Below are 18,217 nucleotides of genomic sequence, written 5' to 3'. Positions count from 1 at the left end.
TGCATCCGCTGAACAAATATATTTATGTTCTACTACTGGTGTACACTTTTCTCTAGTCCATATTTTTTGGTCCTGGGCTAGCACACAGCTGTGATCGGAGCCATGGCTGTCTGAATCTTTGTTCTTCTTAAATCTGGAGAATTTCAGTGGTGTGCTGTCGGCCCAAACCCACTGGCCTGGAGATCCAGAAAGCCCTACAAACACAACAGCGATAAAATCTTACCATACTGAAAACCTAAAGCAGGAAAAATATTACATTGTCATTATACTTTCTTATATTACAGTTCTTGGTGAAGCCTAAATGAAGAACATAGTTTCTTCCCTTACCAATCCAAAATGGTTGTTTTCCAGCAAACCTCCACAGCCACTTCATATGAGTCTTCGAACGAACACTGGTCAAGTGACCGTCAAGCCTGGAAAACAGAAAACATCTGGTTTATATATTAATATATTAATGTCTAAACCGCTGGCCACAAAAGTGAGTACACCCCTAAGTGAAAATGTCCACATTAGGCACAAACTGCAAACTGTCAATATTTTGTGTGGCCACCATTATTTTCCAGCACTGCCTTAACCCTCTTGGGCATGGAGTTCACCAGAGCATCACAGGTTGCTACTGGAGCCCTCTTCCACTCCTCCATGATGACATCACAGAGCTGGTAGATGTTAGAGACTTTGTGCTCCTCTACCTTCCGTTTGAGGATGCCTCACAGATGCTCAATAGGGTTTAGGTCTGGAGACATGCTTAGCCAGTCCATAACCTTTACCCTCAGCTTCTTTTAGCAAGGCAGTAGCCATCTTGGAATACTGCCCTGCAGCCCAGTCTCCTAAGAGAGGGGATCATGCTCGGCTTCAGTATGTCACAGTACATGTTGGTATTCATGGTTCCCTCAATGAACTGTAGCTCCCCAGTGCTGGCAGCACTCATGCAGCCCCAGACACTCTCACCACCATGCTTGACTGTAGGCAACACACACTTGTCTTTGTACTCCTCACCTGGTTGCTGCCACACACACTTGACACTATCTGAACCAAATAAGTTGATCTTGGTCTCATCAGACCACAGGACATGGTTCCAGTAATCCTTGTCTTTAGTCTGCTTGTCTTCAGCAAACTGTTTTAGGCCTTTCTTGTGCATCATCTTTAGAAGAGGCTTCCTTCTGTGACGACAGCCATGCAGACCAATTTAATGCAGTGTGCGGCGTATGGTCTGAGCACTGACAGGCTGCCCCCCACCCCTTCAACCTCTGGAGCAATGCTGGCAGAAGCCTACGCCATCTTTATGTTGAGCAACAGTTCTTTTTTTCAGCTCCTCAGAGAGTTCTTTGCCATGAGGTGCCATGCTGAACTTCCAGTTACCAGTATGAGAGAGTGAGAGCGATAACACCACATTTAACACCCCTGCTCCCCATTCACACCTGAGACCTTGTAACACCAACAAGTCACATGACACCGGGGAGAGAAAATGGACATTTTCACTTAGGGGTGTACTCAGTTTTGTGGCCAGCAATTTAGACAATAATGGCTATGTGTTGAGTTATTTTGTGGGGACAGCAAATTTACATTCACTACTTTATATATACTGTATAAATTTATATATGCTGTACACTCACTACCTTATATATACATACATACACACACACCCACACCCACACACACGTGCACACACACACACACACACACACACACACACACACACACACACACACACACACACACACACACACACACACACACACACACACACACACACACACACACACACACACACACACACACACATATGCATACAGTACTGGTGCCAGAGAGATAAGTACAGTGCTATGTACCAGAATACAGGTATTTTAGTTAACGTACACTGTGCATGTATTATGAGCATTCCACCAGCTGGCTTCACCTGGGCCTAGGATGTAGCAATGTCGTCTGTAATGGGTCCAATTAGGAGGACAGCCAACACTAACCGCCTTTGAAGACTAAATATAAAAGAAAAAGTGAATGAGTGATACTAATACAGCAACATATTATTAAATATTTCCAAAATCAATAATTAAATGTGCTAACTTTTTGTTGGCGTACAGTTGAAGTGAAGCCTTTAGGAAATGTGTCTCTCTGTGAAGTCTCAGGCCAGCTCCAGATTGGTGTGATCTCAACTTCTGGGTGGACACGAGGCACTGGCATCTCCAACTCTGGCCTTATTGGAGTCAATCTATGGAGCTAATGGATAAAGTACAATATCCATCTAATATGTTAGAAAATGTACTGTTTATTATCCTTAAAATCCATCCTTATTGGTCAGTTTTTAACACAGTATCTTCAGTGTGACTTTGTATATATATTTGTATATATATTATATATATATTTGTATAGCGCTTTTTACAATTGACATTGTCCTTAGCCCTGTCTTTGTTTTATGTAGCACCACAGTCCTGGAGAAACGTTGTCTCATATCACTGTGTACTGCAATAGCTATATATGGTTGAAATGACAATAAAAGCTTCTTGACTTCTTGACTTGACTTGCTCAAAGCAGCTTTACAGAACAAAAACATAGAACAAAAGGTTATTATGAAGAATAATATAAAGAATAATATAATACAAAATTCAAGATCAATATTAGATACAGTATATGCAAGTGTTTTTGTATTTATCCCCAATGAGCAAGTCTGAGGTGACTCAGGCAGCAGTGGCAAGGAAAAAATTCCCTTGAATGGAAGGAAGGACATGTCCTGGGAGTTAGGTCATATTAGGTTAATTAATAGTGGCTGTATTTTAAATAGAACCTAGAGAGTATGATTGATGTTTCATAACAACATCAAAATAATGCAAAATAATTACAACATAAAGAAAACATAAATTTGCTGCCAGAAGTAATGTATTCTTAATTGCAATGTATTTAGGCTCAAGAGATGTAGTTAATACCCAATGTGTATGTGAAGATTCCTGTCTCACTCCAGATCTTCTGTTTCCCAGCAGTCTTGGCTGTGTGCTTCCTTGGATGAAGGAAGGCTGATCCGCTGCCTCCCCACCACTGAAGTGCATAAACTGTGTGCGATATGGGACATCCCCCCTTGGTGGATAGTTCTCCCATACATTCACAGTATTTGGGTCTGGTGTGTAGTCGTCATCTGCCGTGCCTGGTGTTTGTGAGGGTGGAGGCTTGTGGATTTGTGGTGGATGTATGACAGGAGATCTTCTCTCATCATCCTCAACAATCAGGTCATCTGGGTCACATCTACCTAATAGAGGATATGTAGATATACAAAATAAAACAGAGGTGCAACTTTTAGAGCTCCTACAGACTACAAGAGGACAGAAACAATATGATTCCTAAAATGTATTTATAATTGCAAGACTATCATCAGCAACAGTCAATAGCGAAAAGAGACAATCTGTGCAATACAGAGTCCATATTTGACTTGATACAGAAGACACATTTATTTCATATTAAAAATAGAAACTTTGAACTGAAATAATTTCTATTTTTCAGTCTTTTCAGTGCAAGTGAACTGACATTGACATGAAACTGTGTTAAAAGTAGAAAATACTAATTTTCATGCTCATAAATGAACATACCACAGGTCTGTAGCCACACAAAATCGTGTGCGACATTCAAAATCCACCAATATATTTTCCAAGCTAGTTTGGGACAAAAATGGGGTTTATACCATTTCTGGGATCCACAATCTCCACTGAAGCTCTGCTTCTCGCACCTAAAACAGCGTTCTTTTGGGCTTTTAACACCACCTCCAGCCTCTCATGGTTCTCCTCCAGTCCGTCATCTTTGATGTAAATATTCCAAAATTTGCCTGTGACTCCTATAATAGAGGAGAATAACGAGAGTATAACATAGGAGACAGTCTTCAATACTTGTACACTGTCACAAACATACAAACGTTACATACATGATCTAAACTAACCTGGATGTTAACTAATTAGAATTTTGTATATTATTTATCTAAGTTATCCAGCTTAATATACTTAATATACAAAAGGTTGCAGATGCAGGTCAAGAGTTTTTGCAGATGGGATTTTCACACACAACCGTTTCTAGAGTTTACTCAATACTGTGCAATAAAAAAAACAACCTCCAATGAGTGACAGTTCTGTGGATAGAAATGCCTTGTTAATAAGAGATTTCAGATGAAAATAGCCTGATTGGTTCCAGCTGCCATTAAATATATAATAACTTAAATAATCAGTTTGTGGTGAGCAGAAGAGCACCTGAGCATGCACAAACCATCAAAGCTTTAGGTGGATGGGCTACAACAGCAAGATACACATTGTCAGATAAGAACAAGAATCTGAGGCTCAAGAATCATATACACACAATCAGAGAATCTGGAAAGTTAAAGTCCATTTTTTTTGACGTTTAGTTTAATTGATAAAAAGCTCTTGACCTGTTTGTGCATGATTTTATGCACTGTGCTGCTGCAACGTGATTGGCTGACAGAAAACAGCTTGAATGTGTGTGAGTACAGGCTTTCCTAATAATGTAGTTTGCATATGTATGTACTGTATGTATTATGTACACACACACACACACACACTTCATATACGGTGAAGACATTTACACAGTGCATACAATACACGCAACATAAAATTCAAGGCACCTGGATCAAACTGTATCAGACTAGCCGAGCTGTGAGTGAAGTCCTTGCCCACCTTTGCTGTATCATCTTCTACCTGAAACAAAGTAAATCATTAACTTTTACATCCTTTTTTCCTTCAAACTTTAGTGATGCTGTTGATGTTCACCTGAATGCCAACATAGGCAGGGTCTACGCTGTTCCCACTGCGCATCACCTGCACAGCTAGAGTTCCTGCGTTCTCACACACACGATAACAGGAAGCCATCAACTCCACCCGGGACCATTGGAGCTCCATTCTGGGTTTGGCACACAAAAGATTTCACACTAGCACTTGGCTTGAGTTGTGTTGCATTAACCTCTTCTACAAACAACTTTATAAAGAACATTACACATGGCTCAGAGGCTTAACATCGTCAGACAAAGCCAACAATTTCCAAAAGGTTAATCAAGCTGCTGATATAACAGATTTTAAAATGATAAGTGATTTGTTATTAATAAACAGACCCAAATACTACAAATCAACCTGAAAAGACAAATGATATCTAAAGTTTACTTTTTTTTAGTTTATTACTGCATTAGAGCTATGATAATTATGAAGACTGTTCTAACATAAAGTCTAAGATAGTTTGTAGAAATCATTATATAGTTAGATTGTAAACATATATTGTACTGTATCTATTTATCTGATTCTATAATTTTTTTTTTGGTAGTTGAATATTTCATATTATATTACAATGCTACTGAATTATATTTTGTGATTGGTTGGTGCTGTGTAACAGTTTTCCAACAGGACAAAGGAATTTGCAATGTTCAGTTTTTCCATTAGTGCTTCTTATTTTAAGGATTTCCATAGAGGGTAAACAAAGAGTATGAGGAATAAACATCTGGTTACAGTTATGCTAATATCAGGAGCTAACACATCTTGCAGGTATTCTGCAACATTAAAATAAAAAAAATTAAAAATATGTTGTGACTCTAAACTAAAGTTTGAGGAAGTAACAGTAACTATTTCATGTTAGCCTACATCACACAACCATGATGTAGATTATTCTCCTAGAACAATTATGCTTAAATCTAAGTAACTGAATAATATGTTGACACTTATTGGGTTAAACCTAATGGGTTAGATAAACTTAAATTGCCTTCATAAATCTTAACACATGTAGGAAGCATGTAGCAACAAGCAAATTATGGAACAAACCCAGTGAAATAAAAACTGCTGAATGAATTATAATGTATAATTTGTACATAGAGACACAAGAACAGATAAACATACACTTCTGGAAGCATGGTGTTTCCTGCTGGGTCAGTGAGCTGGAACTCAAAACTGTCTGCTGTCACTTCTATGTCTAATGGAATGACATAACGAACTGCTTTCTGGTCCACATCCTTCTGTGTGAAGCGTCCTTTGATATAACCACCTATGAACACCAAACACATACAAGTTAAAATCCTACTTATCATCATTTATAGCATTACTGATCACCGGTCACTCAATGCACCTGCCTGTAATGGTGTTCTCAAGGTATCCAAAATGTGGAGGCTGTGTGATGATGAACTCAAGCATCTGGTGTGGGCTGTCTGGATCTGAGGCCTTGAGGTATTTGGGGGTGATATAGATGCCTTGTTGGTTGTTTTGTAGATATTCCACTGTACTAGGAATCCCTTTGGTTACAATGTGTGGAGGGTTCTTGTCTAAAACCTCTATCTGCAAATACAATTGAAGAATTATTTCTTCTCTCAGTGTTGGATTTAAACCACAAGAGGGAGCCATAATACTGGATCATGATGAGATTCCTCATGATGAGAAGGAATATGCGTATGATTTAGGCTGAAAGACAAAATTGCAAAACGAGTTCAAAGAAATCAGACACTATAAAACATTTCATATTCTATTAAATCACTATTGCTCTTTTGCATTATATCATAATGTGACATATTGACCTATTTGTTGATTTCTTGATCTATTCAGTTAAATATACTTTTGAAAAAGCTTGTAGCTGATCACATAACAGAAATGTTAAGTTATTATCTAAGGACACAGCAGAATATATGGTATTATAGCATGTGGCCTGTATAAATCATCATTTCAAAATACAATCTCTATCAGGGGCAGCTGTGTGATACAATCCAATACAAGACACCCCTCAGTGGTAAAAGCTTTGTTATGTTTGCAGTGTAGATTGCTTGAGAGAGTTTTCCCCACATAAGCATTTCCATATCACAAACCAGTTCTTTTTAGACACAAAAGAATCGTTACTAATGTTATATATATAAATCCCGTCCTTGCCTGTATTGTGAAAACTGCTGCTTGTTCCTTCAGCTGTCCGTGTTCCAGATAGCCTTTATTGGTTCCATCTGATGGCTGAAAGGTGAACCTGTCAATCTTAGCAAAGCTGTTAAGATGCTGGTAGCTCAGGAGCATGTTCTTGATGTCTAATTGTGTAAAACGGGTCCTGGACATGGACATGGAAAACCCGTTTAACAGTAGCTTGCCATACTGTGGTAGTTGAATGACCGTGTAGGTGAGGTTCTCTAAGGCTGTATCAGGATCTGAGAGCTGCAAATGTTCAGTTGAGATGATTCCTGAGGTGCCTTCGGTAAGCTGGAGACCGGTGTTGATGCTCAGGGTGGGTGGGATGCGGTCATGGTGCTCCACTGTGAAAATGAGGCTACTCCTAATTGATGTTACACCATTGCTGATGTCAAAGCTGAACAAAAAACAAATATTTTTGGACATTGGGAAGTTCTTTGAATGCTAGTAAAGAATTATAGATAAAGACATTTACATTTGGTGGAAGCTCTTATCTGCAGTGACTTACATTAATCTCATTTATACAACAGAACAGTTAAATTTCTTGCTCAAGGGCCTAGCAGTGGCAACACTGGGATTGAATTCACAACCTTCTGATCAGCAGTGTTAACTGAGCTTTGCTGTTCTGGGAGAAACCCTATCCTGCACATGTTAGAGTTTCCCTGGTCTATCATAGCCACTTTAAATTGGGAAGGGCTGATATATATATCTTTAAATCAGGTGTGTAGAGAGCAGGGAAAAAGATAAAATATGCTGTATAGTGAGTTCTCCAGGACCAGGACTAGGAACCAGTGTGACAGTGGTATTGGGGTGATTTAAAAAGTGGTGGGTGAATAGGAGCAGCACTTATTCTACATCCAGGCCAGCATACTTCCAAACACACATCCCTGTCACTGATGTCCATTTTAAACATCAACATCATGCCTGACCAACACACACGTATTCTTGTTCACATAGCCAAACAAGCTAAACATCTGGCCTTACAGTTATTTTACGTTTTGCTCAGTAATTGTGCCCAGAGCACCACTCACCACTCACCACTCATGGCGGCAACTGCTGAGACAATGCCAGGCAGAAATTATTACTCTCCTAATAATGCCCATTCATCATCCACCTGTCACCAGTGAGCAGAGGGAAGATCAGGGCTCCCCAAAAAACACCTTCTGCCTCTCTCTCCCTCTCTGTCCCTCTTGGCCTCGGCCTGAGTTGTTGTCGGCACTCAGTTTTGACACACAGGTGTTCGCTCAGGTGTTTCCCTATTTAGAGGGTCTGTTGTCTCAAGCTGCTTGCTGTAAGCGCAAATACAAAATGTATGAAAACATCCTCTGTGTTCCAGCCAGTGCAATGGTTTTAATATATCAAATGTCCAAGTGTTCTGACTTTTACTGTTAGATCTCTGGTTCTTGTGATGTCTAGCAGCCGAGTTGCCGAGTAGTGACTATAGACTTAAATTGTTGCCTGTAAATGTAGCTAGACTGATGCACCGTGTTGTCGTAAAGGCACACACTGGCATGGAGTAGAGTTGCTACTTACTCGCATTTAAGCAGCACCATCACGAGACTTGGCTGAAAAAGGCTTGTGAGCTCCCAGCTGACCCTGAATGAAACTCAGCCAAGGTTTTGGGTGACAAACCCAGTCACAAACACACACAAGAGAGGCAGGACAGGTCAGCCATACGCTGCCTTCTCTGAAGTCTGCCTCCTGTCAAATTGGCTGGAAAAGTACATAAATATGGGGGACTGCTCCATATTCTCGTATTTTCTCTCTTTTACTGTCACTGCTGTAATTTGGCCATTAAAAGTCTCCACTGTGTGCTGCTATATCTACTGAAACATTAAAATGGGTTTTAACTTATTGTGTATGTGCTTGTGTATGAGGTAAGTGAAAGAAAAAAGTCATCACAAATCATAATGTTCATCACTACTTATTTTGACAACAGAAATGAATTATTTCTATAAATAATTACATTATTTCTAAAAATAAAAGAAAATACATTTTTAAAAAATGTACAAAAAAGAAATGATTCTACAAATCTGCAAAAAATATGAATTAATATGATGGAAAATTAAATAAATGTTTATTGATTTGCTTAAATAATTTGGTAAATAATTCCTAAAGTAAATGTTAATTAAAACTTTAGAAATAATACTTACAAATACTATTCTCATTAAACTATGGCAGAATCTATGAACATGTATGAACAATGGAAAGCCATTCATGTTCTCCTGCTAGCTGGCTAGATAAATGCTAGTAAACTAGCTTGATTCTTTGGCAGATCAACACAGAGTGGGGTTACAGAGTGCGACTTGGATATATTTTTATACTTTCAGTGATTTTTTTTTATAAAGATCCAAACCTGGTAAAATATACTTTAAAATTCCAAAAGTACTTTTTTCATCATAGCTATCTAGCACAGTGTGTAGTTTCTGTTGCTAAACAGACTGTGAGCTTATATAACTCCTTGAGTGCAGAAACACTTGCAAAAAATGTAAAAAAAAATTGTTATAGCTATTTGCTTTAAAGTCATATTCTGACCTCATTTACAGTAATGTATCCACAATTTGAATATCATAATGTCATTCTGCCTACACCTCACTGTAACCTTAAACTTAACATAAGTGTAATTCATTTCATTACACTATTATGCACAACATGTTATGTTCATCAACATCTCAATATCCTAAATAACTGTGTGTTTAATATTTTTTTGTCATAGATATGTAGATATATTAGGAACATTTTAGATATGTTCCAACCCATTGAGACTGACCTGAAAGAGTCGTTGTCAGAAAAATGACTGTTGTCGTGAGTGTAGCACACTCGGTGTGAAGCCACATCCATCTGGGTGAAAGAGAGCAGAGGGATTCCTGGGTATTGGACCAGGTGTAGATGTCCATGTTTAGGAGGGACGGTCACTGTGTAGACAAGCTCAACTGATTCACTTCCACTATCTGTAGCCATCAGAATGCCTGTGGTTAGCACAACTCTCTCCCCCTCCGATATAGCCATGGGCTTAGTGATCAGAACAATGTCACCTGACAGAGGAAAACAGGCCAAGTAAGGAAGAGGCATATATTAAAGGAAATAAATAGGTGGGAAATGTAGGGCTTCCATGATTATGATGCAAATCTTTTTTGTTGTCAAATGACATCAAGCAATTTATAAATTTTTGTATGAGTATAGGAATTCACGCTAATGACTCTAGTACAGCTCATTCTGTAAAAACATCTAATATCTCCCAATGACACTGATGCCAAGCTAAATGCAAAGTAAAGCTATACTAAAAGTGACTTTGTAGGAGTTGTGTGTCATCCCTCAGTGGCCAAGGGGACAGGCTTAGGAACAAGGACGAGGCTGCAGTTGCTGGCACTCTGGTCTGTTAATAACTCACACTCACTGGGAGGTAGAAACCGGTTCAAACATCTCACCTCTGCTCCACCTGAATCAGCAGCACAGACCTAGAAGCTGCTGTTTCACCCATTTGGCCAAGGGAGAACCATGCTTACAGTCACACATGCATATAGATTATATTTGTCAAACAAAGTTTTTTTATTATTTGACTGAGAGGAAAACACAGCTGGAATACAGACTGGTCCTGCAAACAGTCAACAGATTTTGTTACTGGGTCACTACAATAATTGTTTGAATGTAACAGCTTCTGTTAAATAAGCTATTGTTTTCTTTTGCATCTTTTCCTGTAAGCAAGAATAATTGTAATTGACAATCCTTCTTCTCTAGACAATACAATTTCAAGAGCCTACAATAATAAAAAACAACACAAAACAAAACAGTATTAGGGGAATGGTATGATTATTGCAATTCTAGCAAGACTTTTAATAATTACTAAAGCTAGTTTGAAGTTTGAGGTAAAACTTGAGGCACATACCTTTTTGAACAGTTTGGACAGCTATGAAGAAACTCTGTGGAGGTGTCTCGTTCTCTCTGTCGCTGAGGAAAAATTGGAAGCGGTCATGACCTTTCAACCCACTGAATGTAGTGTGTTTGTACAACAGGCGGTTCATCTCCACATCGTCCTGTGTAAAGTTATGACCTGCGTTCAGGTCAACGAATCCAGCTTCTGTCTGCACAGCACACAGTCACATGAGACACATCAACATGTTAAAGGCTTTGTAAAAAAGAAAATGCCTTGTGTTTATCAAATGTTGTTACATGAAGCTAACCTTGAGTTGCAGAAGGCCAAATCTGGGGCCGGCATTAAGAACGTAATAGACCTGGTTGCTAGGGGTATCATAGTCTTCTGCCTCCAGCACCACACTGGAGATTACCCTCCTCTCCAAAGCATTTACTTCTAAACCTGCATTCCTGCATACACAGAACAGGGACATAGCAAAATATGCTAAGGCCACATTGGGGGCTCATGCCAAACTTCCAAGCTCAAATGAGCCTTATACAAATAAATACATAAATGCGTCAGAGCCAGATGACTCTGTCAGGATCAAAAGCAAGCAGCACTGGCGTCGACTATCTGGCCTGTCATCACAATTAATAATAACACAGACAACAAGGGTTTGGGTTGAAGTTTGCATAAGAATCCTTGGCCTAGAATCCTAAATGGAGTCAAAATGCCACTATTCCAAGTAAAACCATTCCCAGTCACTCAGTAAAGAAGATGCAGATTCCCAAACCACATCTGCAGAAAAGGATGTATTGCCCCCTGAAGTCCACCCCCCCTCTCTATAGTGTCCCTGTCCTTCTCCTCTGCTGAATCTCCTCCTTCTGTTTGACTCTCTGACTTGGAATTTGTCCCAGGGCGTCCTTACTTTATCAGCCGGGGCTTTTCATCATTGACTGGTAGGATGTGGACCCATGCCGTCCCCTGGACAGCATGCCTGCCATCTGTCAGCTGCATGGTGAAAGTGTCCTCACGGGTTTCTGTGTCATCGTGCATATACATGATCTTTATTCCTGCAAACCACAACAAGAGAAACAGTCATTAGATGTTAGAATAAGGAGACAAAGTGATGTTGTAACACATACAACTGAGCCTTAAAGGAATAGTTTGGCCCAAAAATATTCTTACTCTTTCCTTACTTCAGTTATAGTTGATCTGTCTTCATTAAACAGTGTTCACATTTTAAATAATCTTAAATTGTTGATTATGTGATTAGTGTAAATGGAGGCAAAAAATTCCACAAGTTTATCATGGTCCGCCATGATTATCTAGTTTGCTTTTCAATCAGTCATAAAGAAAATATTCTCTTAACTTGGAATAAGTTACTATTTTACTTGTAAGCAACATTTGTATATGTTATATATTTTGATAAACTGATACTTTAATGCTCTCTTCTATATTGTGATCTTTGATGACCCCATTAATGTACAGTCTTATTGCCAGACTTGCTGTACCTATGATATCAGCCGTGTTATATGAGCTTTTGTTTTTGCTCATTTCCTGATCATCAACATTTTTGCAGATTTACATCATTTTCTAACAGGAAAGGATGTGCAGTCACTATATACACAGTGGCTCTGAGGTAATTGTGTAGGAAAGGCCTTCACAGATGTGGCAGAAGCACCACAGGCACTCCATGACCTCGGTCTCCTGCAACATCTGTTCAGCAAGTCTGGAACCCAGAGAGAATAAACCAGCACCCTCTGGGAGATACAGGGGCAGCCAGCCTTGGTGGTGAGGCCCTCCATGGACAAACCTCCCTCTCCACCCCCAATGCTAAACAGAGCTCCAAACTTGGTGGGATTGTGCAGAGAAACTGACCTTGTTGCAGTGCTTGCATGGTAAAGGACTGCACTGGTGGACTCCTTTGCAAAATCTCTGGGCCAATAGCCTTATATTGACTCATATCAAGCCCATAGATTCCATGCAGCAGAGCCCCATGAGCAGGAGGAACAAGGATGGTGAAGCTCAGAAGGTCTGGTGGAGCATCAAGGTCTACTGCATCTAAAATGGCAGGGCTGAGATCTTTCATTCCTCCCTCCATGACCTTTAGTGACAGAGAAGAGAATAGCAGAAAGATAGTGGAAGTAAGTTTAGTGGGAAACTACAGTGAAATAAAATTAATGATAAAAATCATTTATCTTCAGTAAGTGCTTTATCCTGGTGATGGATGTCATGGATCTATAGCCCACCCCAGGAATATTGGATGGGAGGCAGAAATACATCCGAATGAGACACCAGTACCAGGCTATTATTCATACTGACATTCACACTGGAGCAATTTAGCATAGCCAATCTACACAAAATGACATGATTTTGTGAGCTAGGAGGAAATCGAAGAACAGGAAGACATCCTTGCTGATATCAGGAGGTAACGTAAAAATTCAAACATTCTGTAACCCAAGCTCAGGATCAAAATGCTGAAGATGCTGGAGCAGTGAGAAAGCAAATGTTGAACAAGACAAATTGCCTATATTTAAAAATCTATTCACTGGAACATCTTTTACTATGTAGTACATTATACATACAGAAGAAATGAAAGTGTGACTAACTGTGAAGTTATGCAGTAACAGAGTTGGAGCCTCGTCATTTGTGGGGTTGATAACGATGTAAAAAGGTACAGGGTCAGACTTATGGACTCCATCACTGACACTAACACTGAAGTGGTCTCCTGTGGGCTCCACAGCCTGGTGAATTGACTGGACATAATTGATGAATCCAGAGCTGAGATGTAGCTGGCTGAAAGAATCTTAATTGAGACAGTATTACTTAGTAGAAGTTTGTAAAACACAAAATAGACATGTTGTCATTAGGTTTACATAAGATTCAGGGATTAATACTGACCCACTTGGATTCCAGCATTGCTCTTCTCAAAGCCTGGGGAAGGAAGGGTGTTTTCCAGAAAGCCATACTGTAGTGGGATCTCTATGAAGAAGTTTAACTGGTCTGGTTTAGTGTCAGGGTCTGTAGCCGTTAGCAGATCACTACAAAGGCAGACACTAGATCCTTCATCCACTACCAATGTGTTTCCTAACAGAGATCAGTTGCTGTTAATTAGTATATTTAGAAATACTGTTAAAATAGATACAGGCAAACAAAACATTTATTAATTAACTAATTAAATCAATACTACAGGGTTTTATATTCTCCATATATGTATCCAGTGACTGACTATGGACAAATAGTATTTTTTCAATATTTACTTCTTTTTATAATAGAAGTGTTAACTGAATTCTGATTTATATACTTTGAAATACTATATGTACAACACATTTAATAATATAGCTCATACATTTATAGTCAAAACTTCAAAAATTACAGAAACATAGCTGCCTTCCTGGATCCTTAGATTTTGTTGTATCACTTATGGGCTGAATGTTGCAACACTAACACACACAGTTCACTTCTGCATGGGCATGACACTTGCATTTATTTACTCTTAAATATTTTACCTAGCATATGTGAAAATAACATTATTACTATGTGAGATACTTTTATTTCTTTCCCTATGTCTTTCTCTTCATCTATCTCACTCTCTGCCTCTGTCTCTCTCCTGCCTGCTATACTGACCCCTCACATTCCCTCTCTTTCTCCACTATTTGGGCTCTTGGCCAGGCTGCTGCCACCTGGATACTGATAAAGCCATCATTCCCACACTTACTGGCATCTGCTCCCATTTACTGCACTGATAAATGATGAATGGGGAACGGGTACAGAGGAGGCTGTGTGGATCACGTTCTACAATAAGGAAGGAAATGAACGACCAACAGTCTGCAATCAAGGTGATAAAACCATTATACCTCACCAAGGAAAGCGGAAAATCCAGATTTCCCTTTGTTTCACTTGCTTAATGCTTTAATGCCTGTCATTTTTTGTTTTATTTAGAGTAAATTAATTAAACAACCACATTTTGTTAAAAACTAGTCCAATGTATGGCATGTGCTAAGAATCCTGTGGAATACCTTCCAAGGATTTGGAGATTTAGGGGATCATCAGAATCTTCTGAATGAGCTAAAACTTGGCAGAGGGAAATACAAAACAAAGGCTGTGTTTTTGTCTTTTCTGAACATAGCATTCTCTATTGTGTTTTTCTCTACCACACTGTTCATTTAGCTGGAGGTAGATGTACTGTATATGCTATCTGTTCGACGGTTTTCCTGCTGTGCTGTAATCCGAATCAGCTGTGTGTGGCTCCTCTGCCTCTCAATACACTAAATAGTGTGCATGGTGTATATATACTGAGATTTCATGTAGGTTTTTAACAAACATCCACATCCTTTGCTCCTTCCTGTCATTGTTTCTGAGTGGTCAGTGTTTTTCACTGATAACTACAAAGTGCATGTCAGTCTAGGGATTTAGTGAAAATCCATATCCGGATCTTTTGTGACAGTTTACTGTGAATGTATGTGTGCGTCCCTTATAGGAAGAGTGGGGGAGTAAAAAAGTCTCAGATCAACTCTGAGCTAAGTTGTTTAGTGGAAAAAGTTAGTGAAAGTGGGTGGGTCATTTGATTTGGTCAATAAAATGGATATTTAGATGGTGAAAACTACAAATTGTGAATTCATGTTAAATAAAACTGTACTTGTTTCTGAGAGTCTTTAGACATATTAACCTATGATGCACTAGTGCATGTTATTATTTCATGCTTATGCATTCATTTTCACAAAAGTGTCAAGTTTTTATAAAATCAATCTAAAACATGTATTACAAACATATGAGTTTTCAATGCTAATTTCCAGCTACCAGCCAGATCACAACAAACAATGTCCAACCATGGAGAGTTACGGCTACTTCTGAAGCCAAGCAGCAGCATTTTTCAAAACATTACACCCTGTGGAAAATAATGACTACCCACATGCACAAGCTCACAGACACTCATGATTACCTGGCGTTGCTGTGATTGACAGGCTCCCAGCCATGGTATAATTTTAAATATACTATGTTTATGAGGGCACATGTTTAACCTCTTCATTGTATAAATGTATTCTTTATATTTTCACTAGATTCAAGTCAGCACACTGTAGTTCCACTGTAAAATGACTGAATCATGCATCACGATTGCCACATACAGCACAAACTGAGAAAGTCCCATAAATTACATTGTGCTCTCTGCAGGCTGTAGCACATCACCTATCCTTACAGGCCACAGCAATACATTGCATAAATTATGAGGACTGTTGTTAAAATGAATTAATCATCCATATCAGGAGACTTAATTAAACGCAGTGTTTGTAAATCATCAAGCAACAAAAATGGTCCGCATAAAAGACCATTTATCTAAACATCTATAGTATATCTTTCTGTAAAAGTGCTATAGATGTTTAGGAGATCTTTACCTATAATTATGGATGGTGCCTTGTTGTTGACAGGAATCACAGTGACATTAAGGTCATAGACAGGAAGAGTCCCATGTAAAGGGACAGGTGGTGGGAGTACATCTTCTTGACAGCAACTGTCTGTCCCGGCCTCTCCATCAGATACTATAAGAGTAACAGTGTCTGATATGGCGTCTGGACCAATTTCATCTCCTATACACAAAACAAGAACAAAGGGTTTAGGCATAGTAGTATTTAATATGCATTGGCTTCATTTACTCATTACTAGGGCAAGTGTTGCAGGATATAGCTGACTTCATCCAAATCGAATAAAACAGGTAAATGTACAAGGTCAAAAATCAAAATGAAATTTTTGGTGAGTTATACTGTATGTCTTGTTTTTTGTCTTTCCTCTCACCTGTGTGCAGGTAGAATATTAGACCATTGAGCATGTCAAGCTGAGAGAATTTGTCCACAATGATTCCGTTCTTCTGCAGCACCCCACGGGCCGGAGTCCGAGCCAGCATGTAGGTGAGTTGGGTATCATCGCTGTCTGCATCTGTAGCAAATAAATACTCGGCGGTAATCTGCACACGATTGCCTTCCTTGCAGGAGAGCCCATCTTTCAGGCCTGAGCCTAGCTGTGGGGGCTCATCATTCACAGGGAGGATCTAAACATGGAAACAACCACTTATTTAAAACATAAACAACTTCTTTGAAACATAATTGAATTAGCATTATTTTTAGTATTTTGGGTATTTGACAATTTCTTGGTTTTCCTTCATAAAACAGTCTTGGATATGGGTTCCTGAGTTTTATTTAGATCTGTTTTATATGTTGATTTGTCACTCACCTGCACCAAAAGTTCACTCTGAGCAGAGTTGATTCCATCTGTAATTGTAAGGCCTATACTGTCCCTTGTAGTCTCAGAGTCATCATGGATATATCTATCACAAATCATAACAGTGGGCTGTATTAAGATTTGGAAGTCCAAATCTTACAGCACTATTTATGTAGGGCTAAGTTACTTGTATTCACAGTCAGGTTATTTATGTACTTAAGCTTTATGCACTTTAAGTACTAAAGATTTTCTGGTCGTGCTATTTAACCCTTGTATGTTGTTAGGGTCTGTGGGACCCATATTCATAAACATCAATAGTTTTGAAAAACTTTGCTTCCTTGTAAATTTGTTGATTTTTTCCCACTCATAACTTGATTAAATTTGATTTTCTTTTTTTTATTACATCTTATTAAAAAAACAACAAAAACGAGTAGCACTTTAATTAAACAATGTGATGTAATAAAGGTAAAGGGCAAATATTAAGCAGTTTATATTGCTTGGAATTGGGATGAAGTAAACATCTGTAGAGTATTTTAACATAAAACTTTTAATTGTGTTGAATTAAAAACCTAAAAATGCAGCGGGTCCACCAGACCCACGAACACTGGCTGAGTAACAAAAATACGAACAACATACAAGGGTTAAATTATGTCACTTGAATGTATCTCTGGAAATAAACATGTTTATAGTTTCTGTATTCTGTATTCTCTAAGAAAAAGGAAAGGGTGTAAGAAAATGAAAGTAATTCTTCAGATCCATTCACTGTTCTGCCATTTCTACAATCCTACCTGACTCTCAGTGCCTTTAGGTCTTGTAGGTGGAAGCTTTCCCCTTCTGATAGCAGCACTCCTTGCAGCTCCAGTCTGCCATGTTGAGGTTGTGTTTGTACATGCAACCTGAGTTTCTCCTTTGGACTGTCAGCATCGCGCACTAATAGGTGCTCCTCCATCAGGAAACTGCTTCCACCCTCTTCCACTCTTAGAAGGTTAGTGAACATCTGCATGTTAGAATGAGAATAGACATGACAAGCTTAAAAGGTTCTCCACTTTGAACCTTGTTTTCATTGGCTATCACCTGCAGTTGATTCTAAAACAAAGGGAGGAATGGATTCAGGCAGTGAGTTTGAACAAGTGAATAGATCCTACAAGTAGAGTTCATAGTGTGCATATTCTCTCCAAAGTTCCATACATATTAAAAAGCGTTCCATACATATCAAATGAAATCGTATTCTGTATATTTCAAAAGT

The 18,217-nt window shown here is 38.8% G+C and overlaps 1 protein-coding gene across 1 annotated transcript in view; it reads right to left on the bottom strand.

Moving 5' to 3' along the window:
* frem1b (Fras1 related extracellular matrix 1b) overlaps positions 1–18,217 on the bottom strand; it is a 28,068-nt gene that overhangs the window by 31 nt on the left and 9,820 nt on the right. Inside the window, exons 14-35 of the mRNA XM_060879796.1 lie at positions 17,760–17,968; positions 16,984–17,077; positions 16,549–16,801; positions 16,152–16,343; positions 13,660–13,845; positions 13,368–13,564; positions 12,637–12,862; positions 11,684–11,828; positions 11,084–11,225; positions 10,789–10,984; positions 9,673–9,937; positions 6,879–7,299; positions 6,095–6,296; positions 5,865–6,009; positions 4,755–4,884; positions 4,610–4,682; positions 3,665–3,814; positions 2,919–3,235; positions 2,062–2,214; positions 1,858–1,973; positions 328–413; positions 1–194 (exon numbers count right to left, since the gene is read on the bottom strand). The exon at positions 1–194 is cut by the window's left edge and continues 31 nt beyond it. Of these exons, the coding sequence (XP_060735779.1) occupies positions 1–194; positions 328–413; positions 1,858–1,973; positions 2,062–2,214; positions 2,919–3,235; positions 3,665–3,814; positions 4,610–4,682; positions 4,755–4,884; positions 5,865–6,009; positions 6,095–6,296; positions 6,879–7,299; positions 9,673–9,937; positions 10,789–10,984; positions 11,084–11,225; positions 11,684–11,828; positions 12,637–12,862; positions 13,368–13,564; positions 13,660–13,845; positions 16,152–16,343; positions 16,549–16,801; positions 16,984–17,077; positions 17,760–17,968 (4,092 nt within the window). The remainder of the gene's footprint in view (positions 195–327; positions 414–1,857; positions 1,974–2,061; positions 2,215–2,918; positions 3,236–3,664; positions 3,815–4,609; positions 4,683–4,754; positions 4,885–5,864; positions 6,010–6,094; positions 6,297–6,878; positions 7,300–9,672; positions 9,938–10,788; positions 10,985–11,083; positions 11,226–11,683; positions 11,829–12,636; positions 12,863–13,367; positions 13,565–13,659; positions 13,846–16,151; positions 16,344–16,548; positions 16,802–16,983; positions 17,078–17,759; positions 17,969–18,217) is intronic.

This window comes from Tachysurus vachellii, chromosome 1 (genome assembly GCF_030014155.1).
Source record: "Tachysurus vachellii isolate PV-2020 chromosome 1, HZAU_Pvac_v1, whole genome shotgun sequence".
Taxonomy (NCBI): Eukaryota; Metazoa; Chordata; class Actinopteri; order Siluriformes; family Bagridae; genus Tachysurus; species Tachysurus vachellii.
Note: the sequence above shows the minus strand (reverse complement) of the source record. Positions and strands in the feature narration are given on the sequence as shown.